Source organism: Chenopodium album, chromosome 20 (assembly GCF_948465745.1).
Source record: "Chenopodium album chromosome 20, dcCheAlbu1.1, whole genome shotgun sequence".
Lineage (NCBI taxonomy): Eukaryota > Viridiplantae > Streptophyta > Magnoliopsida > Caryophyllales > Amaranthaceae > Chenopodium > Chenopodium album.
The window spans coordinates 3,696,543-3,721,644 of record NC_137853.1 but is presented as its reverse complement, the minus strand read 5'-3'; the positions used below and the strand labels follow the sequence as shown (position 1 = coordinate 3,721,644).

Here is a 25,102-nt window from a genome sequence, read left to right as displayed (position 1 = left end):
TTCCCAATTTTTGGGTTTGTTCTCTCCTTTTGTGAGAGTTTGGTGTTTGTCTTTCTTATCTTCCCTTATGGAAGATTGGAATTTATTTTTAGGGTTAAATATGAAATATTGGATTATTCATGGGTTGTTATTCGTACAAATTTGCAATTGGCGTTGGAATTGAGGATGCGATCGACATGGTCAAGTAATGAATTTTCCCGAAACTATGTCAAGAAGATGGACTCCCTCATAGAAGGCTGCATATTTCAGCGAACAATCGAGGACTGTGCTTCATCGTCAGATCTAGTTTCTCATCATCATAGTTTCTTTAAAGAGGATTTTTACTTGATTAATTTAGATTGTATTTTACTTTTCTATATTGCTTATTGTAGATGCCGTATGGCTTTCAATTAATGATATTTTATCTTACCCTTCAAAAAAAAAAAAACCTTTGCTGCGGTCCATCCGGAAAAGTGAGAGTGTTTGCACTTTGCACAGCGAAAAAAATCACGACACTCTTTCTGTCCAAAATTAATAGTCGTTAAATTTTACCACATTTCTAATATAGTACAGAGAAATATAATGTTTCATGACTTTATAACATCATAATAATATAATATGTCAGTACTTCGATAAAAGACGAGAAGTGATCTCGATAGTATATGATAAAATTATAACACACGTTGTACAATTTATCGAGGATAGAGGAAGTATATGAAATTATGAACCAAATTTGTGTTTCATTGCTAATAAAAAGAGGCAATCTATAATGTTTGTTTCCACAGATTACAAATGTGTTAAACTGCACATGTAACAACAAATGTACCTTTAACGAATTCTTGCAAAAGAGAAAGACATCAAAATATGGGTGAATTAGAAAAGAACACTAGATGTTATCACTCGAAGAAGTAATTGTTTGTTGACTCTGAGTCTCTTCTTCTGAAGGAGAAAACAGGTCTCTGCATAATTCTCCATAAAACCTACATACCAAATCAATGAACACAGGGCTTTTCAGATTCCTCCAACAATACAGAAGCTCCTCGACGTCCATCAAGTCCTTCACCTTCCCTTCCTCGACGATCATCTCCACTAAACAATTCTCAAAGTCTTTGCATACATCTTGCACATCCACAAAATCATCGGAACTGCTCTCTTTCTTGCTGATGCAGCTGTCATCGTCGCTTATTCTGACATGTACATACCCCGGTGTTATAGGTGATGGGAAAGGCTCTTTCGCGTGCCCTCCTCCTCCTCCTGATGACGGACTCACACTTGTTACATCACCCATGACCATGACCTGATCGCAGCTATCAGTGTCTAAGTCTTTAGCCTTTCTAAGGGAGAAAAGAACAGTTAGGTACTCAGCAATGCGTACCTTTTGAACAGGTTTCTTGTATGGTTTGGCATGCTTCTTTCGACGAAAGGTTTTTCTGAATTTGGAAGAGAGTGAGGACCGGCTTTTCCTTCCCCGAAGTTTCTTCTTGGGGCGACAACGAGGGAAGCTGAAGGACTTTATGGAGAAGGGTTTCCTAAACCTGACTGTTTTGGTTCTGACTTTTTTGGGTTTAGTCCGTCGTGTGGCTGGCAAACGGAATGTAGGACTCCTTGAAGGCATGTCATGATTTTTATGCTTGAAGATGGACAAAAGTTTACTACAGGGTTCAATCACCTTGGCTTTGAAGTGAAACAATGTTTTTAGTCCCATTTCTTAATGATTGAGCTTATGGGAGAAATTGGCCTTCTTCGATTGGCGACGACGTTTTGTTGGAGGATTGGTGTACTACATAGAACTTTAGGTAAAGGAAAGAAAGGAAATGATGAATTTGATTTTGCAAAGAGTTGGTGGTTGAGCATTTTCAATTCTCTGGTTATTCTAAAATTTGAAGGATTGGGGCACACGTCTAGAAAAACTTGAGGAAAGTGGGATCCCATGAAGTAAAATTTGGTCACTGTCATATAACCAGACTACTAAGAATTTTTCATATACTATATGCTTCTACCTACCTGTAAGCTGTAACAACCACTATATTTCTTGCTACTATACAATTTTTGGAATTACACTCATCCTACTATCCTAGTTGACTGGTCATCAAATCCTCTGATTGACCATGGCATAACAGAGAACTTAATCCTAAAATAATAAAATGATTTTTAAAATTTGGAAATTAAACAATGGAATTGCAGTCTCTTTACACTCAACGTAACGTCTTAAGTCGTTACATGAGTATCCTCCAGATATGCAAAACAAAAATAAATTTCTTGTTCAAAGCACAGTACAACAGTGTCTCTAAGTAGTAAATAAAGTTAATTTTTTTTTCAGGAAATCGAATGCCACTATATTTTCATGATCCTAATTTGTTTTGCTAAGCTGAAACTCAGTTGTCATGGCTAATATCTGTCTGAATATCATTATTGATCTAGTTTGACAACAGCACAGACAGTGGAAGGATCATTGGGGAACGCAAAGTCAATGTGGTATACGAATAATCGTATGTCTCAGCAAACTCAGACCAGTCAGGGTAAACATCAGTTAGTAGTAAGCCTGAAAGAGACCCATATTTCCTTCTATCCTCAGATCCTCCTATTTAAGGAGCAACCTTTTTTTGTATATGGTTTGCAAAAGTATGGACAAGCATATTGTACATTCAACGACATCAGATATGGAGTTATACAAAATTTTGAGAACACAGTAATTATGGATGTTGATATATTACTGAACTACCCCGTATAATTCAGCAATTGCAAGTTTGCAATGATTGCTATGGAGCCTGGTGTTAGTAAATTAGCAACTGCAACGAAGGCTGTAGAATCTGGACAGCATCTTTCATTATTATACAATAGCTGAATAACTATCATGCTGAGTACAGATTTTACAAACTAAAGTTCTAATTCAACCAGTATCCATTTCCTAATAGTCATATTTAACTGTGTTCATAACATCTCTATTGTGTAAGATCCCTAAATATAAACACTAACTTGCTAAACCTGACAACTGCACATTTTAACACCTTTACCGGCTTGTTTCACTGAGTAAAAAATTAAGGCAATGGTTCTCCATAACCTTAATTAGAGTTTGATCCCCCATTAATTTTCAATACAACTTAATCAATTGTTAGTTTGAGGTGAAAATTGATGAAGAATAAACAATTAAATTATATGGTAATGAAGATACATTACCTTGACATTTCCATGAGACTCTACACCAAAACTCACTTCTCATCGTAATTCCTTTGCGTATAAGCCTTATGCCAAACAAGCCGCTAATGGGTTGCTTCCAAAGCTCCAAGTTCTGCATATACTGAGCATCAGGGCTGGCCAAATAAACAGGGCATCCCTCGGTTTCAGTAGGTAATGTCATCAAGTCTCGTTCTTGGCAGATTGAGATCCCTTTTATATTCCTAGCCTGTAGAGGTTTCTCCATACGATAAAAAAAAAAAAAAAAAAAAAAAAAAAAAAAAAAAGAACTCCTGCATGTACGAGAAAAATAGTTCCCCTTGTATGGCTTTGGACATCTCCAACAAGAACACTTTCTATGATAAAGCAGCCAGCCATATAAACTTTTGGGGACATGTATTACTATACAACCGAACATTACAGCAAGAATTTTCAAACTTTTACAGGAGCATTTAAATTCTCTTGTCTTGCAGGCTCACATAACAAAGGCAACGAGTTGCTGTTGGAATCCTCATTTTGACTCCGTCTAAATGTTCTTTTAAGCATGGCATCTTGAACTGGCGCAAAGAACTCATGATTAAGAGCTTCGTCAGCAGTGATTCTCAATCTCGGATTCACAGTTAAGCACTTCTCAAGTAGATCAAAAAAAGAATCAGGGATAACCTTAAGGAGGTCCTGTCTCTTCGTGTGTGTCCTATACCAGTCTTCAATAGTTGTTGATTGTGAGTATCTTATATCCATAAGTTCCTGCAATATCCAATAACAGTATAAAGCATTCATATGCTTAGAGAAGACAACAGCCAATTTTTTTCCTTAAAGATTAGGGAGAATAAATTTTCAAAAGTATACAAAATTAATTACCAATGGAAAAGAAGAGTCGCGGCTGTGTAACTTGGCCACTTCCCATAGCTCTTCATTGCCCTTCATATTTACAATGTCTTTCATGTTTCTACAATTATTAAAACGGTTTAGTTTACTGCTGCAGTACATGATTGAATATTATGAGTGAAAAATGCTTACTGCTCTAGGTCCCCGTTGAAGGGCATTCTTCCACTTATTAGGTACAGTAAGGTAACACCAGCTGACCAAACATCAACCTTAGGACCTTGGTGCGCAGACCGAAGCAAGACCTGCAAAGACATAGGGGACAAAGAAAGCAATCAAGTAAATGATTTTTATGCAATAATAGAAGGATATGGACTAATGATCCTCTCACAAGTAAACCCTTTTATCTTCCCTATTCCAAAAGTTTTTGACAACAGGAAAGCTACAAGCAAAAGAAATCACAGGCAGACAGTAAGGCATTTACGAAACTCACCTCCGGAGCACGAAACCCTTTTGTTCCAGCTGATGGGCCATCTTTGACAGGCTTAACTTCTCCTGAAAAAAATAAAAAATAAAAAGAATACACATCACACATAAGAGCTTGCAATCTAGGACAGCTTCATTTACAATTTTTATGCAGCAAACCTCTATTCTTCAGTGACCCAGCACCCGGAATTGCAATGCCAGATGAGTGAAGTGGAGCTGGAGTAGGATGAATGAATTTTCTATCAGTGATCCCAGGTGAAGCAGCCACCCTTTTACGATTAGAAGCTGGAGCTTTAGCTGCTCCAAGATTTGGGCCTTGCATTGCTTTCTGGGCTAGGCTGAATAGCTCCTTGCGACCTTTACTAAAAAGGGGCTGGGGTTTCCTCTGTCTCTCTGCTGAAGGAGCTCGAGTGCTTGTCATGTCCCTTGTAGAAGTTATGCCAGACCCCTCTGCGCCTTGGCTTGTGAGAGAATTGCAACGACCTATATCTTTAACAGCTCTAAGCTTGTCCAAATCCTTCTTCTTTAGTACCTTGGTCTCCAGGCTACGATTAGAGCCACTTTCTGCCCCTGCCTTGAACAGTTCAGAGGATTTACCGCCCAGAATCTTCTTTCGTTTGTTGGGAGATGTAGACTTGAAATGTGCTGATGGAATTTGTTGAATATCTGTCACATTGCAAGGTTGTGATTTCTCTGTCATGACAAAAAGATCTTTGGTCATACATTTACTCTTATGTGATCAATGTCACACCAATTAACAAATACCAAAGAAATTGGAAATAACTACCAACAGCACTGTTAAAAGGCATGATTAAGAATTATGCTGTCAAACAAACTGTAATGAACTAACTAGGGGAGGGTATTATGGGTAGTTTAGTATGTTAGTAATCATCAAATGTAATATGGGCAATATGGGAAGTCTAGTATTATTAGGTTAGTGTTGTTAGCCTTAGTATAAATAGGGAAAGGAGAGAAAGAAGAGGTAGGCAGAATTTTGGAGTAGTTTCTTAGGAGAGTTGTGACCTAAAGTCACTATTGGAGCTTTGTAGGCTAAACCTACTACTATCGTTGTAAAACCATTAATTTGTCTAATCAAATTTCTGAGTTTTTCTCCTTCGTTGTACTGTTATTACATCGAGTAATATTAGTTAGCTTTGTAGGCTAAACCTACTACTATCGTTGTAAAACCATTAATTTGTCTAATCAAATTTCTGAGTTTTTCTCCTTCGTTGTACTGTTATTACATCGAGTAATATTAGTTTATTACACAAACTTGACAAAGCACCTAAATTTAACTTAAGACTTCAAGTCCGTGAAAACATTATTTTAGAAAGTCAGCTAGATTGTGCAAACTTTCTCGTTCAAAGGTAATATGTTTATCTTTCCCAAACATATAAAAAGGGCAAGTGCTATAATTTCAATACAATCACTTTCATTATTATAAGAGTGGGAAATAAAACAGGAGATAAGGTTTAAATCAAGAGCTGCTGAACCTTAAAAAAAAAAAAAAAAAGAGCTGATGAAAAACTCACCTATATTCCCATGCTTCTGATTCAAATCCTGAAATTAACAAGAAAAATGGTAAACCAAATGCTTAAAGGAAAACAAATTGACCGATATATGGGCTGCAGGCCCCATTGGGAAGCATTTATATATGCTGCAGTACTCACCTTAGCAAGATTGAAGTCAATCAGATACCCTTTCAGGGTTTTGCGTGAGAACAGGAAGTTTCCAGGCTTGATGTCTCTGTGAAACACTCCCTACAAGCATATAACTGTACTTTATTTCTGTAAGAAACCACATTCTACCACTAGGCTAGAATATACGTCTACAAATATATACATCTAGTTGGCAGCTTTATGGTGTACCTGCTTATGAAGACTAACAAGTGCCTTGAACATGCAGTAACCATAAAGCTGAAGCTGAAATATATTTATCTCCTTTCTCAAAACCTGCAGCAGAAACAAGATCATACGTGGGTCAGAAAGACAAAAAATAAATAAAAAATCTAAGATAAAAATATACATAGCAAATGGAAAATAATGCATAAACAATTAACTTACTTCAGGCCTGTCATGCTCAACGTGCTCAAGAACAAAGCAATCAGAACTATCGCTCTTAAGGGAACATTCATATTTTATCACATAATTCTTTCCCCTGAGAAACAAGAGCTTGAATATTTTTATTTCGTACAGGAATTCATCTCACAACAATTAGCTTCAGAGTCTAGACAGTACATACCCAAATCGTTCAAGCATCCTAAGCTCATTCTTCAAATGGTGTTTATGAGCATTCTCATGAGGACCTACATTGCCACAAAAAATCTCCTTGCATCAGGTAGGATATTATTTTGAATATTTTATGCAGCAGTGGAAATACATTAATAAATTAATTTTACAAAAGAAGCAGCAGAAATTGGTAATAATAGCAACTAGCAACTACAATGACTATAAGCATGCCCCCTAAATACTAGCCCTGATATTAAACTTTACTTCAACTTCTATTGTTTCATTTCCGCAATTTCAAACTTCCAGAGCCATTGCCTTTGCAGATTATATAGAGTACCCAATATAATATTACAGCCACTTGTATTATATTCTTCAATAGAAACAACCAGAATTTAGACCAGTTTGATTAATAAATTACAAATTACAAACAGTTATACAACCTAACAAGTAACAACCCTATCAAAAGCTGGATGAAGAAGAAATTGTTAATGTAGGAGAAAGTCTGTTGTAAACAACTTTATACTTGTAGTTAATGTACTGAAAATAACTGGTGAGCTAAGATTACTAACAACATATTCCAAACACTAAATTGTCCAGCCTTTCCCTATAGCTTACTTCCCAAAAACAATTCAGACTGTATACTGCCGTTCTCCAAAAATATTAGTGTAGCTAGAACACTGCATAATGAAAATATATATTGGCTGCAACATCCAGATATTGAATAAATAAAAGTTTCCTGGACTAACTCATGGAAGGAACAAACTCCACAAACTAAAAATCTTACTATGCTATGTATAAAAGAAAGGAAAGTTCAATCACCAGAAAAGCAAGCCCTTGTTGCTGCCATCTTAATTTCTCTACTTTGTTTAAATTGAAATTAATGTACAACTTTGACAAAAAGGCAAGAGGAACAATAAATTCCAGTAGTTTCCATATTAAAAACCCAATCCCCAATACAGAAACCAATAAAAATGGACAAGAATTTTTATTTCTGAAGACAAGTTTAATAGAGAGAATTCAAAATGAATAACACAAAGAATAAATCAATCAATTTTTTTTTAGCTTCGGCACCATCAACAAGCAGTTGTCAATCTGATTGTATAATCAAACTATCAATGAGGCAATTAAGATGAAGATTGGAGACAATATTTTCTAGCCTAAGCAACAAAAATTTAATAATGACTTATAATGAATTCTTCACCAAATCACAGAAATATTTCATTGCAAGATATATTGAAACACAATAACTCATTTCTAAATAACAAAAATACAGGCATGGCATTTTGTTAACAACAATATCAAACCGTACGTATTTTTACGTTCCCTTACATTTTATAGCAAATGTTAATCCATCGCTATTTCTTCTTGCTTTATATACAGTGCCATAGCCTCCTGAAAAGTGAAGAAAATGTGGATCAGTGAACGTATGGTATATTTAACCATACACGAGCATAGCAACTATCTTACCTGACCCTTCTTCCGCTTCTACTGTGTACGACTCAAACACAGGAAATTTCGACTTTTGTTGATCCTGCAACAAATCCATCAATTATAAAACTAATTGAATACTTGAAGCAGAGATAAGCTTCACATTAGATAACTTTGAAAGTGCAACAAATGAACACATCAGCTTCCATATCCCACTGTCTACTAAATGTTAAACCAGCAATTCCAGAACTTTGAAAATGCAGTATAGGAAACCTATGAATATATTATATATGGAAGGTGCAATTCAATGCCTTGAGTGGAGTATATAAAGAGATAATACAAGCATAATGTGCATAAAGATGCCTACCTTGGAAGACTTTTGAACATCATCACATCTTTTTTGGATGGATGCATTGTTCCTAGCAATGGGCTTAGATTTGTCCATCATTGCCATTATTATCCGATGATTTTGACCTTTTTGACCTCTCTGTTCTTTATGAATAATATCAACTTTATTATGTTGCACTAACTTGGACGGAGTTTGTTGTTTCTCTGTCAGCTCAACCTGAGGAACATCTTTCAGCATTAAAGATTTTGTGGGTGACTTATGAGCACTAGATTGTGGACCAGCAGAAACCAAAGGCGGACTAGCTAATTTGATATTTTCCGCCACCTCTTTAAAATCAACAATTTCCATATCTAGTTCTCGTAATTTGTCCACAGAAGAAAAAACCTCAATGCAGGAGCCTAACGTAATATTCTCAACCTTTTCTTCAGGACCATCATCATCCATCAATGGTTGCTCATTCAAGTCCAGCATTTTTGTTTCACATTTTTTACTGTGACTAAAGTCATAAGCAGTATTAATGACAGGCATAGGCTTCATCAATGAGTTTTTATCATGCTGATTAGGCTGTACATGGAAAGGACCATCAGTGTTTATATTACACTCCATATCTGCCAAGTCATAATCAGGCCCTTTTAGAATGGCTGAATATTCTGCCATTTTCTCTAAAAGAGCATCGTTAAATGCTTTATGATAATAACAAGGAAAATCTGATAATACCTCATAGCAATTATACTTTTCCATTGCTACACATGTATCCATGGCATTAACCACGGATGTATCTAGCCCTTGGCCACTTTCCTGATCATCAATATTTAACTGATACTCCAACAGTTGAATACTGGAATTCACCATAGATTTGGTCGCAACCATGTCACTGATGGTTACAGAATTAACTTCTTTGGGAAATCTGATAAATGATGGTGCATTAAAGGATGTACTGGGATGATAACTTTGTAGATCAGTTCCCTGCAACAGATGATTGGCAGAAAACATAAAAAGGTTGGAATGGATTTCTATGCACCAAAAAGATAGGAGAAAACAAAGATGACAACTCAACATGTTCAGTGAAAGTGTTAAATGCCCAAGGAAATGACCAAACACTCAAACAGGAAAAATTGGAACAATGGTCTGACAAATACTTGTCACTTCATAATATTGGTTTAGCTGTTCAAGTTTATATTCACCCTCATAAAAACATTAAACGGGGGAAAGACAGGAACAGTGAAAGAGAATTGAAGTAATGGAACCTGTCCCCCAACAAAATTAATTTGATTGGCTATCAAACAATTCAAAAATATTTTTAATTAAAAATTGGTAGGCTGTGAGCTTGTGAAGTATGCTTGTAATTTTGTACGGTCTGATTTGCGTTCAAATTCATGTATGCTGACAATGATAAACATACCATATCAATTCAGTCAAATCCACTAACCATCACTACAAATAATGATTTGATTCTCTCTAGAGAAGAATTCCGTGATTAAAGTAGTGAGAAATGACACAAGGGAACCACCATAGGTGATATTCCTTCAATTGGTGATAAAGGTCACTCGGATATTTTACACTTAAACCTCACGAGGTTCTTAAAACATCATTATGTCACAGTGATTCTAGTTAGCTCATGTACAAGAAAAAGAACTAAACTATATCTTGTCTCGTCAATTGCTAAAGTTCACACCTAGTAGTCTCTCCTGATAATTGTCAATATTATACTGTTATTAAACATTCTCTATTCATTACAGCACCAAGACTTTAACAAACACTCTCCCCCTCTCTCTTGATCAAAGATGCTAACTTAAGAATTAAAACGTTTGGAAGTAGCACACTAAACATATCCTTAAGCTACATTTGAACTAACCATCCTAATTAACTAAGCTACTAAGCAGCCATGATTGCTAGGATAACTAATCATTGAAGAGATACACTAAACAAATCCATAGACCAGCATTTGATTGGATCATTGTTCAAACTTAGCTCTAAGCAACTATACTTATAGCCGAGTGTCCAAGCACCAAAAACGAAATATATAAATAAAGTTCCGGACAATAACTCAGCCTTTCCATAAACCAAGCTAATATGAAGCCTAGGTCAGCTTAAGCTCGCAAAACAAAATCTTCAAACTAAATGTGCAATTAAGTTTTGCGGAATATCAATCATCGAATCTTCAATGATAAATCATATCAGTCTCAAATCTTAACCTAACAACCTAATTTAAATTAGAAACCCTAGAATTAGCTGATTAACCAAATTCTTAACATTTTAACAGCAGAAAATATAGAAATCGTCTCGAAGAACCAGTAGTACCTCACAACAAGCGGTTACTAACTTCTGATTTGAACTCAAACTCGCCATTTCCAGCACATTATCTGCAAATCACCGAAATTTCAACTAACTTAAATTAAACAAACTCAGGAAATAAAAACGGAAAGATAAAAGAGAAGAAGCAAATAAACTACCATCAATAGATCGTAAAACCGCTCTTTTCTTCACAATCGGCATAATTTCATTCTCCGACCTCTTCCTCTTCCTGAAATACATCCTCGCGACATCACTGCGACCGCGGAATAATCTCTCTCCTCCAAACACTCTCAGCTCAATCTTCGGCATCGAACGAGCGAAGAACTCACCAAAAGCAATAAAAACCGGCATCTTAAGCCAGACGAAGTTGCTCGATATCAAATCAAGCGGCGAATTAGGGATTGAACACAGAAACTGGACGAACTCCGGCGTAGTTCGAAACAACGAGCATCTTCCAGAAAGTTCCTGCGGAGAAGCCGGACGACCGAGTCGTAGAAGAATGGAAACCAAATGCCATGCCTTCTCAGTGTAATTGTAGTTACTGCAAATTGCGAGGTCTGAGCTTGAGCTTGAGCTTGAGTTTAAGCTCGAGATTTGAGTTTTCATGGCGGATTGCAGGAGGATCTGGAATGAGGAAGTTGAAGAAATTAGGGTTTAAGAAGGAATTGAGTTGACGATTAAGGATTTGCAGGATCCATGGATGAGAGAGAAAGAGAAAGGGGGAAAATGGAGGAGAGAGAAAGGTGGAAGAGCGGGAAGAGTGATGAAAAATGAGAAGTTGAAGTAGTTTAGGTTTTTTGATTGGGATGTGGTAGTGTAAATGTGTGATATTCCCGCCATAGTACATTTGTGAAATTTCGAATTTTTCGTTTTTTTTCTTTTTTGTACTTCTCTTTTTCTTCTATTGAAGTGGAGAGAAAAGGAAAAATGGAGTTGGGCCGTGGAAACACATAAAGCCCTATGTACATAATCCATATGTAGTATGAAGTACTAGACTATTACACATTTTAAAACTGAGTCGATAGAGGTGACCACTAATCATAGGTTGAATCGAATTGTCAAAAAAAAATAGATGTAAATTAGTTTTAAAATTAAAATTTTGTACCCTTTATGTTAATTTAGGTTGGTTCGCTTTAGATTCAAGTCAAATTCATACCCAAAATCAACCCAAAAATTTGTTATGATTTCTTACATTCATTTCTACTTGAAGTTACTCCCTCTATTCCACTATTATGCTCAATTTTCTTTTACAGTTGTCCCATTGAGTTTGTCTCATACTCTTTTAAAATGAGAATGATCGACATTAAAGCTTAAACAAAGACCAAAGTAAAAATTTCATCAACCTAAACTTCAACTAAATTTTAGAGAGTGAATCCTCTCCTATAGACAACTTTAGTGGGATCAAAAAATTCTTTATTGTTCATCGAATAGAGCATATTCAAGTTTTTTAGAAAACGGGGATAGTTCATAATCTTCATAAAAGACAAGTTGTAATAAGTTTTGATGGTTTTAGATAAAAAAAAAAAAAAAAAAAAAAAAAAAAAAAAAAAAGGACAAGCTTATTTATGTGACAAAACTGATAGATATGCCTCAATATAAAGCTTAAGTATAATTTACATATACATGGATACAAAACCGACTTATTATAAAACCACACGCTTCATTTTGTTAAAACATTAAGAATGATCTTACAGGTTAATAGTATCATTTGAAATTGTTACGGACATCTTCACAATCTCGACCATTGACACAAGATAACAAGAACTTAATCACAAAAATATATTCGTTGTTACCATTTCATTTATTATTTGTATTCAAAACGACCTGTTGACTATAACATGACAAGTAATTTAAAATAAAATGATTGTAAAAGATAAGATGAATAAAGCCTTTATGATTTTGCTAACATGACCACACTTTTTTATTAATGTGGCACATAAATTAGAGATATGATCATATGATAGGTCCATTGTATAATCTGAAATTTTAAGTGAATAGATAAGGAGTTTTAGGCATGCAATTCGATAGTATATAATTTCATTAGTTATGAGTACATCAGTACATGCACTAATTAAAAAAGTAAAAAGTGTAAATCTTTTATCTTTAATAGGTAAAGTAAGGGCCTGTTCTCATTGACTGAACTCAGCTGAACTGAACTGAACTGAACTGAGCTGAATATTTTATAAGAGAAGGAAATTATGAGCTGAACTGAATTGAGTTGAACTCAACTGAACTGAACTGAATTTCAACGTAAGAGAACAGGCCCTAAATTGAGATGAAGTTGAATTTGATAAACTAGTTGTTTAATTTAACCTAGCCAATCATCAATCACAAGACTTTAGGCGAATAATGTGTTTGTGCAATATAAATTAAACTAAAGAGAGCTGAGATTAAGGGATAAGTTTTTTGATCATTACCCAATTGGTTAATGATCGATATATAATCTTTAGCTTTTAAAAAAAAAGTTTTTAAAAATAATGTGAATGACCCACACACTTCACACCTATGACTGCTATGAGAAGAAACATACTGCTACGTGAGTAGATCGAATACTAACAAAAGGAGTATGTGTAACTCATACATACTTTGTACTTAAATGTTCACTCAAAGAACTTGTATTTTAATGGCCTTCAATAACCAAACAAAGTTGCATTATCAAATTTTTGTTTTGCTTCAATAAAATTCTCTTTAACCTACTTCACGATTGACTATTTAATTTTTTGAATTAATGCGTAAATAATTAGATTAGACCAGTCCTCAAAAAAAAAAAAAAAATAGATTAGACCAAATCAAATTTCATGGTATGATCTGAGTTTGATTATTATTGTCAAATGTATTTAACATCTCATATTACTGATATTAGTAAAAATTATAAATAACCTTTTTCATACCAATTTAGTGTGTTCACTACTTCACTCGTCAAGATACACAATTTTGAAAAATAAGTGGGTGTTTGGTTTTACCAACAATTTTAATAAAAATGTAAATCAACATGCACAATAGGTTGGAAACTATTGTTCTATTTCAATCAAAATAGTTAAAATTAAAGGAAAGATGATGTCAAGAGAGATAATTCGACTAGATTAGATCTTTTGAAATTAAGAATTAACTCTCCATTCTCATGACATACGTTATGATGTTGTTATGTCTAATACTTAATTTGTTTATTTTAATTTGCTTGTATACTGTTTTTTTCAAGCATTATCTTCATAAACACCAGTACAATACATATGAGTGTAATTTTATATTGATAAAATAAATAAATAAATAAATATATATATAGAATATGGAGCTATATTTCTCCTATTGTTATATGATTTTAGGATGAAACTTCCTTTAATTTATAAAGTAAAATTTATCCTAACGATGGTTGCATGCCTTTGCAGCTCAAATCCGATTAATTGTTTTTATATATAAAAAACAATTTAAAGAAAGACTTGTGAAACCAATATACTCCTAGCTAAGTAAACTTGTCTTATGATGGAAATTGCAACCTCCTCAATCCCATTAGGAAAAAACGGGCAAAGAAAGGGGTGGGGGGATCACTTATTTTGTTTGCCTTCATTCAGATCCTCGTGATGTCTTTTTAATTCGATTAGACTTTTCTCAATGCATCACTATCTTATATCCACGAAAACTTGTACTTGTATACAATATAATGTGGTATATACAAAATGAAATCAGATTAATCATTTCAACATTTATAAATATCACCCCGACACCTCACCTCACCTCATGTTGCATAAGAATCAATTTCTTAGATGCTTCTTATTTTCACTAATTTTATATCTTATAAATTCAGATAAAAGAAGTTAAAGAAAAATAAATTCTATAAGGATTGCTTAAATTTAAATTACAATTAAAATAAGTTTTAATAAATAAAAATCAGGTGAATAGAACACATCTGAAACCCCAAGAGAGAATTTGCGTTTAAGGGCCTGTTCTCTTACGTTGAAATTCAGTTCAGTTCAGTTCAGTTTAGTTCAGTTCAGCTGAGTTCAGTTCATTTCAGTTCAGTTCAGCTCAGTCAGTTCAGTTCAGCTCCTAATTTCCTTCTCTTATAAAATATTCATTTCAGTTCAGTTCAGTTCAGTTCAGCTGAGTTCAGTCAATGAGAACAAACCCTAAATTTAGCTTGGTAGATTTTGTGAAATTTGTATCAATATCTCATACATTGATCGATGTCTTTTGTAAACTTTGATATTTCCACGTTATTAATCAATTGATTGCTCATTATATACGCCCTTGACCCTAACAAAAACTAGTTCAATTCAAAACCCAAGCCTTAGAATAAAATTACTGAGTGGTTGAATATTTAGCAAGTTAAATAGGGAGTAAGTAATTAGCTACCACCAAATATTCCATGATGGGCTATAAAGGTTAATGCCGAAAGTAATAAATTCTGGTCGCGCTTTCGGATCGAATTTTTTTGACTTGAGCTGCAAAATAAAGAGATATGGCCTAATTTTATATGTGCAATTGTGTAATTTATGTTGTACACTTGTACTCCTGTAATTTTTTTTTTTTTTGTACTCCTGTATATTGTTTACCCTTTATACACACTGTAATTTGTTGTCCTAATTTCCCTGTACATAGTTCAAATTTACAAATTCTTAAATGAACCTGGTTCACACTAATTTATTGTGGACCACTAACATTAGAGAAACTATGGTTGTTTTATTAATTAAAAAAAAAGTCACTATAATAAAATGAAGGTCACTATGTTGAAAATAAAAGTCATTTTGGTAATAAGGCTATAAGAAGTTAATTTTTTTTAATGAAATATTTTATAAGGTCAATATAAATAATAAAGGTCATTATGTTAAAAATTAGGGTCATAACGTCGTACTTCAAGTTCACAATAGTATTAAACGTTATACAACTCTTAATAAAGGTTATTATGTTAAAAATAAGGTTACTATATTAAATATAAGGGTCACTATATTCAATATAATGTCAGTTGCGTGTGTATAGACCTCGGGTCCACAATAATATTATTGTGGACCAGGTCCACGCAAGTATTTCGCGTTCAAATTTAATTTTACTATAATTACTACATATTTCACATGTCCTAATTAATTCCTGAATATTTAATGTTAATCACTTTGATCCTCTATTTTATATTGTTTCCATTCCCTTATACGTTGTAGTTTTAATTATATTTTTTAAATCAAATCATTGTAATTTTTCCGACTATCTTAAAAATATTATACAGATCTATTAAAGTCGATACGATACATGCATAATACGGAGTATGTACCTAACGAATTACCCTCTCCATTCCTCAAAATTTATATTTATGGTTCCTTTGATCCTAAGGAATTCCCAAAAAGGCCCATAGATTTGATTAGTGATTAGTGCTTTGCCGAGGAATTTTCAACAATACATGTCTCATATTCTTCCCATAGGTGATTGGTTTAGTGCTCTCAGAGTCATATTTCGAACCTATAAAGTAGTGCTAGTAACTAGTAAGTAGTTATCCCTCCTTTAAAATTTCTTAGTCACTTATAGTTTTAATTAAGAGTATCTAGTTGGATTCATGTCGCGAAAAAAATATTTAAAAATTTGAAAAATAGTATTCACTATTGTTTTTCAGTTGTTGTGTGAGAGAGAATGAAAACAATCGTAATGATTTTTAGACTTTTTTTTTTGTATGACAATCACCATTAAAAAAAAAAAAAAAAAAAAAAAAAAAAAAAAAAAACTTTTTGAAACAAAGATATTACTGTACTATATGATCCAAATCCATAAAAATAAAAATTCAAAAGTTTTGCTGTGAGACAAGCTATAAAAAGAAGATATAAGTGAAACACAAAGTACATACGTTACATATTTTAATTATGATACGAAAAGAGTGTATTATTATCAATTTTTCTCCAAAATAGATTTAGTGATCTCAACTTAATACTTTGCTTGGCCACATGCCAATATGAATAAAATCAACAAGTAATGTTTGTTGGTCACCCCCACAACTAACTTTCATACATACTTCATTAGTTTAAGCATCTTTCTAGGTCCATCCATTCTATCAAGACATATTTTTATATAGGGTTGAGGCTTCTGTCATACCGACCAATTTCCACCTAATGGACCATTCATATACTGTTAAACTAGATTATCCAGGAAATTAATTTATTACTTTGTAGTACAAAACTCACTTATTTGGGTATATGCCAAATCTTGCAAGTGAAGTGAATCATTTGTACTATCAAATATATAATGGAGAGAGCATGCAGTGTTTTAATTAAGAGGGTGTGCCGAATTGTTTACTGACTTTCATTTGACTTTTTAAGAGTTTTAATGCATAATAGTGAGATATATTTTGGTCCACCTTATTATGTTGAGCTGATTTATATTACTAAATATATTTTTTTTTTAATTTTTTTTTGAAAAAACCTTACTAAATTGAAATTAAAGCATTGATTTTTACTAAACTATAATTATTATTGTTGAACTAAACTAAAATTATTTTGTCTTAAAAAAAACTAAAAATTATTTAAACTGAATACAAGTATATTACAAGTATTTTATTAAGGTGAAGAGAGTAGGGCATGCATTAGTGATGTATAATTAAAAACTATAGAGTTAATAATTAGGACTACACTTTAAGAAAAATGTAACAAAATTTCACATAAATAATGTATGTTTTTTCTTACACATTTCTCTCTTAATTTCACATAAATAATGTATGTTTTTTCTTACACATTTCTCTCTTAATTAATTTGTCTGGTTTTTTTTTTGTATTCTCTCTTAATTAATTTGTCTGTTTTTTTTTTTGTTTTATTTGACTTTGATGTTATTTATGTACTTCACTTTGATCAATTTTTATGTTTTATACAAAAAACCATATATAGTTATGTGTGTAATTTTTTTTATATTTGTCTTAAATAATGTATAATTTTCAAATATTAAATTTTTATAACCTACACAGTTACACACTGCGAATTTATTTTTACTGAACTGAACTTATTTTTACTGAACTGAACTTATTTTTACTGAACTGAAATTATTTTTACTGAAATTAAATTATTTTTACTAAACTGAAATTATTTTTTTTTACTGATAATCTATTATAATTCTTCTTTAAGAAAACTGAATTTTACTGAACTGAACTTATTTTTACTGAACTGAAATTAATTTTACTGAACTGAACTTATTTTTACTGAACTGAAATTATTTTTACTTAATATTATTTTTTAAGGTGAAAAGAACAGGGTCTTACACTTATTGCTAATGAAAGATACAAGTATTAATAACACGTTGATAAGTTTACTTGTCAAAATAAAACACTTATTAAAATACGGAGTGATCATTCGAGATTCATGAATTACTAATAATTATGATTTAAAAATAAGTAAATAAAAAGGAAAGAGTAGTAGTTACGGGGCAAAAAGGCATAAATCTGGTGTCATGTGTTGACTTTAAAGAGGAGAATGAGGTCACGTTTAACGCGCGGCGCGACGCTGCGAAGCCACCCAAAGTGGACAGCGGCAGTTTAGTCGTCCTGAATCGTGGTCAGATTAAGGCATTATCATTAACCAATAATAGTGTTTCACGTGTAATTATTTGATTGGGCTTTTGATTAATGGGCTTTTCTTTAGACTTCAGTCCACTACTCATTTTATCCTTCTAACTCAGTACTGCAAAGTTCAAACCCATTCGGTCCACTGTTTTTCAACTATACAAATCTATTTTGATTGTCTACTTTTGGCAATTAATACTATCACTTAATTTTGGGATCCCAAAAAATATTCTTTTTTTTTTTCACATTAATTTCAATTATTTTTGAAATAAATTATGATTAAAGGATAAGATAAGTTTAAGAACTTACTTTCGATAATTTTAATAATCGTTACATACAATACCAAAATTTAATACGACAAAAATAAAAGTCTACCAGCTTAAGTAATTTTAGATAAGTTTAAAAAAGCTTATATTAATTCATATAAGTAAAACTCAAGTGAACAAAACAGACTCTTAATAATCATTTTCACTAGGTAAAAAGTAAGATGATTTAAATTGTATCCCCTCCATTCTTTTTTACTCTATTCACTTTGTTAGTTCTCTTTAATTTTGAGTCTATCCCTTTTACCATTTTACCCTTTTCATATATAAGGGCTTTTTATTAATTTTTTTAAATTTTTTTTATTATTATTACATTCAAACTTGTGTAATTAAATCCACTTATTTAATTCACAATCCTAGGATTTCATTGGTAATTTGGTGCAAGGGAATAATATAATCATAATTTGTTGTTGTAATTGTGCTTACCGTGGCGGCATACTAATGAAAGTCAATCAATGAGTATCCTTAGATAAAATGACAAGTTGACGACTAATAAAACTTCATGGAGAAAGGTGCTTATCAATTGATTGGATGGTGGAAATTATTGTATAGTATTATTACTGTACCATGTATTTTTTATTTTTCAACGAATGGTAGAATTATTCTACGCTTTTTAGTGCTTTGATTTGCACCCATTGCAAGATTTTAATAACATTAACAATAACTTCACTAGACATAGAAAGTAAATTATTTTATGTAATGTAACGTTTAAAATATGCATCTCTCTCTTTTACCACAATTTTTGGTATATGGTGCACATAATTAATTGATTTCGTATTTTAGTATGGAATGTCTCATGTTAATGTTTATGATATGCAAGTAATGTAACTCAATTTATAGACATGTGTACCATTTGTTGTTCCAAATATTGGTCATATATAGTTACAATTAATCAATTATTGTAAGCTTAATTGTACAAAGACTAACATGTAGCCAATGTGGTTTTTGACCTTTTTGTAAAAAATAAATAAATTGAGAGGGTATTGCATGCAAGAATAATTTTGTAAATAGTATGTAGTAGGAAATAAAATATAATGGGGTACCGGTTGATAAATAAAGTAAAGGAACAAACAAAAATAAAAAGTTTAGTTTACAAAATTGAACAAAAGGAAATGTAAAATGTAATTAATTAACGAAAACGAAAGAATAGAGACACTTTTTGCATATACTTTTTGGGAAATTTTATAGGGAAATAGATGTTCACGGGTGAACAAACATTGTCTCAATTGTCTTCATGTCATGGTCTAATGGATGGTCATTTGCATAAGACATTCTTACAATATTAGATACAAGTATAAAATTCATTAGCATTAACTCCATTTATATGAATGAACCACTAAGGGTACGAGTTTTGACTAGTTTGAGGAGTTCCTATTATGGTCATTGCTACACCATAACAAATTATTAACAAATCTGTAAAAACATCAATAGAAAATATTGATCCTGACAACTCTTAGCCAAACTTTAAATTTTTAGTTCCAAAGTTGCATGTTCTTCACCCTAATAAGGAGTAATTATACCATCATTATTATTATTATTATTATTATTATTATTATTATTATTATTATTATAGGTCAATGGTTGCACTTTATCCACTTGATTTTCACTTTTCATAATTTATTTACTATTTTCTAAGTCGAATTTATTTTCTAACTTAATTGTACTTATTAGAACTCGTTTTTCTTTTGTATGTAAGAATAAGGTAAGAAAAACATAACTTTTTTAACCTAAAAGCTTTCTTCACTTTTTAGGAGAATTTTCAATACCAAGGTCACTAAGCACAAGTATGAAAGTTCTATAAGTAAAAACTCTGTAACAAACATAAAACTTGTCTATTCAACTTAAACTTGCTAAAGTCATATAACATCAAATCATATAGACTGCAATATTAATTTTTCATTTATTTATTATTAACTTTTCTAATCAAACAATAGTAATCATTATTAACAATTATGAAAAAACATGTATTTGAGAAATATACATTGAAACAAATTAATCTAACCAGTTCTCACATAATGCTATTTTTTCTATAATACATTAGTACTCGTTTAGAAATAGGGTCAAAGCCTAATCAAACTATTATATCGAATCAATTCAGATCAGACTAAACTTATTTCTGGTCAAAAGAACAACCTCTTAATCCCTTTTTATACCAACACTTAATTTTTGACCAAGAAAAAAAAAACGGCTATTTCACCAGATGCCACTGACAAATTTAAAAATTCATCAAATGCCATCGCACTTTTCAGAATTCACCAAATGCCACTTAGTTTTTTAAAAATTCACCGAGTGCCATTAATGACCAACGGTCGTTAACTCCGTTAGTCATTAGGGGTTAATCATGACACATGTCATGATATAATTGGTCCATTTATCTTAATTCATAAAAAAAATTGAAAATATAAAAAAAAAAAAATCAGAAAATAATAAAAAAAAAAACCCCAAAATTATTTCAAAAACCCCGACCAGCCAAAACCCCCATCAGCCACAACCACCCTCCCCGCCGCCGTTCCCGCCGTCCCAGCTACCGGATTCTGTTGTCCCACAGCACCGACGCCGCCCAAGAAGCTATCCCGCAGCGCCCACCACCTAGAAGCTCCCTCGCAGCGCCGACGCCGTTCCTCCCCCCCTCCCACGAAACTCCCTCCCCACCACCACGAAACCCAGTCCTCAACCCTCAAAATCCTTTCTCTGTCCCGATCCCAGCCCCCTTCCCTTCCCCAATCCCTTTTCCGGCTACCTCCCCTTCCCCACGCTCCGATTTCGACCCTTATCCCCTTCTAACTTGGCAATTTTGGCCCTCCTCCTCTTCACAACCTTGATTTCGTTAATGGTTGTGGTGGGTAAAAGGGTAGGGGAGGGTTGGAAAGCAGCTCCGAGTTGGAGAACGGCGCGGCAAATCTGGCTGCTCTGGGCCTCGTCTGGCTGGTGGTAGGGGTGGCGAGGTGGTTGAGGTCGCGGTGGGGCTAGGGTCTGGGGTTAATTTTAGGTTTTATAGGGTCGGGGAAGTTTGTGTGGGTGGTTTTTGGGGTCGACGTTGGGTCAGGTGGGGCGCAAAAGGGCCGGCCGGTCGATTTTCGGTGGTTAAGGTGGTGGCCGGCCGTTTTCCGGCGATATAAGGGGAGGGGCTAGGGTTTGGCGGTGGTAGGGGTGGCTGGGAAAATTTTGGGGTTTTTTTTTTATTATTTTAATTTTCTGTTTTTTTTTTATAATTATTTTCTAATTATTTTCAGCTTTTTTTTAATTTTTATTAATAAAGATAAATGGACCAATAATATCATGACATGTGTCATAATTAACCCCTAATGACTAACGGAGTTAACGGCCGTTGGTCATTAATGGCACTCGGTGAATTTTTAAAAAAATTGAGTGGCATTTGGTGAATTCTGAAAAGTGCGATGACATTTGATGAATTTTTAAATTTGTCAGTGGCATTTGGTGAAATAGCCGAAAAAAAAAAATTGATTGGTAAAACATGACTTTATCTTTAAAAAACTGAAAAATAAAAGTAGCAAAGAGAGGAATGACCCCTAGATTGGTAGAGATGCGTCACGTATTTCCCCTTCCTTCCATCACGTTTTAGGACTACTATGCTAACTACGCTTTTATGAATCATGGATACTGTTTTTATTTATTTATTTATTTTTCATTTATTAATTAATAAAGTGGGTCCCAACTTATATAAGGCTTAGGCAGTTTCATTTTCTATTTTCAAGATTAGTGGTGGTAAGATTATTGGCCTATTAAGGTGTTACCTAATGTTGTTTTACAGTTTCATATTTCATTGACTTTTTTTTATTAAAAATAAAAAATATATCATATAATTCCAAGATTTATAGGCATTGTGACATCATAGAAGCCATGTAAACCAAAAAAATTAAAGCACTAAGGTTCTTTTATTAATTTTTTTAATTACAATAATTTCTTTTTAGAGATAAGAAAGGGCCAACCAAACTTTCTTTGTATCTTTACCCATGTCTCTTGTGATAGTAATTTTTTTACATTGTCTAGTTTAACTTCAAAAAACAACAAAAAAAAATAAATCTATAAAATTAGTTATTTTATATGACAAATTTAATAGTGGCCATATTAACAGAATAATTAATTAATAAAAAATAATTGACAATTTTAAGTACTAAGGGCCTGTTCATATTTACTTAATTGCAGTTCAGTTCAGCTCCTAATTTTCTTCTCTCATAAAATATTCATTTCAGCTCAGTTAAGTTCAGCTCCAATCAGTTCTGTTCAGTTCAGTTAAGCTCAGTTCGGTAAATATGAACATGCCCTTAACAAGCCCTAAGGGCATGTTCACATTTACTAGACTGAACTGAAATTAAGCTGAAGTGAACAGACCCTAAATATAATATTGTAATTTAACAGGGTTGTGTGAGGATTGTTGATGGCAAGTTAATAAAAAAGCAATATTTGATGTGGAGCATACTCACTAATATGAGATTAAGGGTGGATTCTATTCACCTGATTTTTACTTATCAGAACTTATCTTATCTTATCTGAATTTATTAGCCTTTATTATAACTTATTTTAGTTATAAATTTAACTTGGGCAGCCCTGATTAACCCTTATCAAAACTTATCTGAATTTATTTTTCCTGAAATTATCTTTATTTAAACTTATCTGAACTTATTAAGCCTGAAATAAGTTAAAATAAAGTGAACATAACATGGCATAAGTATCTTTTCCTTCAAGATTTTAACTAACTAGTCTAGTTGATACCCGTATAATTAAAAGTATTTATGAAAGTAAAAATAATTGTAGACCTAGGATTAGATTCAAGATATGCATGGTTTTTGAGAATTTTCAAGATATGTCTCAAGACAATGTTATTAAAAATAATTGTTGACCTAGGATTAGATTCATAACGTAATGAGAGATTCAATGCAAGTGACACGATTATGTTTATGGAATAGACTGGATCCACAAAGTGTGAGCCTATCAACTGTGGATGCTACTGGGTAGTAATTTGGTGAAACGACATGATAGGTGAACATGGAACGTGTGATCGTATATTGATTCATAACTAGCTATTGGGATTGTCTTTTCTGATTTCGTGAAAAAAAATCTGTCAGGTAGATATTATGATGATAGAAGTTAATTAATGATATTTGTTGACAGTTTTTTAACGATTTTATAGGCAAAATCTGTTAACTACTTTTAACAACCAATTGGCGCGCTCAATAACGAATTACCGACCATTTGAATACAAAACCCTGAGCGAAATGAGTTTTGTATGTAATTTTATCATGCATAATGATTTAGATTTTATTTCGCTTATGAGCTCACTAGCTCAATCCCAATTTTTTTGTCTAATAAATACTTTTAATTAATTTTTAATAAATCAAGACACTTTACACTCTACCAAGATCAAATCTTAATTAGGAATCATTGAGGAAGGATTGTGATTTTCCCTTTAAAAAAATAATATACTTCATATATATTTTAAGTGAACCAATAATAATGGTAATTTATTGAGGAGGAATACATTAAAAAGCTAATAGATGAGAATACCATGTTCATGTGCAAGTATATGCTTCCATGATTGTTTAGTCGTATCAATGAAATGTGGTATATATTGAATTAGTAAGGAGTTAAATCAAATTTTAAGTGATGTTAGTATGCTTCTTAATGCTTTTGTATGGATTACATAGTTTTTATTCGATTGTTTGACAATACAATACCCAGATGACAAAAACAGAGCATGATTGTTTGTACAATATATTCGAAACTATATTAGTTATCAGAATATAATGGCGTATGATGTGATCAGATACATATGTACACATTACAATATGTACATTGTTGTTAGTGTAGATTGATTTCATTAATCAAATGCTCGCGATAACAACCCAACCATAGGAGATTTGCAATATTGTTTGATTGTGAGAATTGTTTTCAAGGGTCAAAATCAATATTATTAAAACAAATGATAAAGAAAAAACAACTTTTCTAAAATCATATAGGTACATATCAACACCATACAATCATATATTTTACAAAATGATTGCCCCAAATAAGAATATCTTATTAATTATTAGTCTTTTAATTTCATGAAATATAATCAAACTATAAATTTATAATATATTTTTAAATTACAGCGTAAAATTTACGAGTTTCCCATTTTATACATATTGAAAGGATTTGGGCTTTAGTGATGATGGGTAATTGTTGCTTACATTTCTCTCCCAATAATGGACTTTCTTGCAAAATAAATCAGTTTTTGGTGAGGTGTGCATAGAATAGAAGAAAAGTCCATAGTCAACAAGGATATTCTTTAACCCATTTCATCATCATCTTTATTAATTTTTTTTAAAAATTACCATCACAATTTTATTAATTTTTATTTTAATCATTTTCAACAAAATAAATAGCAAATGAAGAAAAGAAAAAGTAATTGAGATTAGTACGAGTAGTAATTAAAAGTAGTAATTTCTAATTTTTTTTTTCAAGATTTAAAAATCAGGGGAAAAATGGAGAA

General features: G+C 32.5%; 2 protein-coding genes across 2 annotated transcripts; both read right to left on the bottom strand.

The window, feature by feature from the left end:
* Window positions 1-724: 724 nt before the first annotated feature.
* On the bottom strand, window positions 725-1,702 carry LOC145599387 (uncharacterized). Its single transcript, XM_081655778.1, has one exon. It carries the CDS (start codon window positions 1,682-1,684, stop codon window positions 866-868), a length of 819 nt encoding a protein of 272 aa, XP_081511904.1. The 5' UTR covers window positions 1,685-1,702; the 3' UTR covers window positions 725-865.
* A 1,750-nt stretch (window positions 1,703-3,452) lies between these two features.
* LOC145598567 (uncharacterized) lies at window positions 3,453-11,512 on the bottom strand. Its single transcript, XM_081654940.1, has 15 exons — window positions 10,923-11,512; window positions 10,771-10,832; window positions 8,488-9,435; window positions 8,160-8,223; window positions 8,022-8,084; window positions 6,706-6,769; window positions 6,528-6,621; window positions 6,333-6,416; window positions 6,135-6,224; window positions 5,997-6,024; window positions 4,624-5,157; window positions 4,472-4,533; window positions 4,174-4,283; window positions 4,015-4,102; window positions 3,453-3,900 (listed from the first exon to the last, which is right to left on the bottom strand). Exons 1-15 carry the CDS (start codon window positions 11,368-11,370, stop codon window positions 3,586-3,588), a joined length of 3,054 nt encoding a protein of 1,017 aa, XP_081511066.1. The 5' UTR covers window positions 11,371-11,512; the 3' UTR covers window positions 3,453-3,585.
* Between the last annotated feature and the right edge of the window lie 13,590 nt (window positions 11,513-25,102).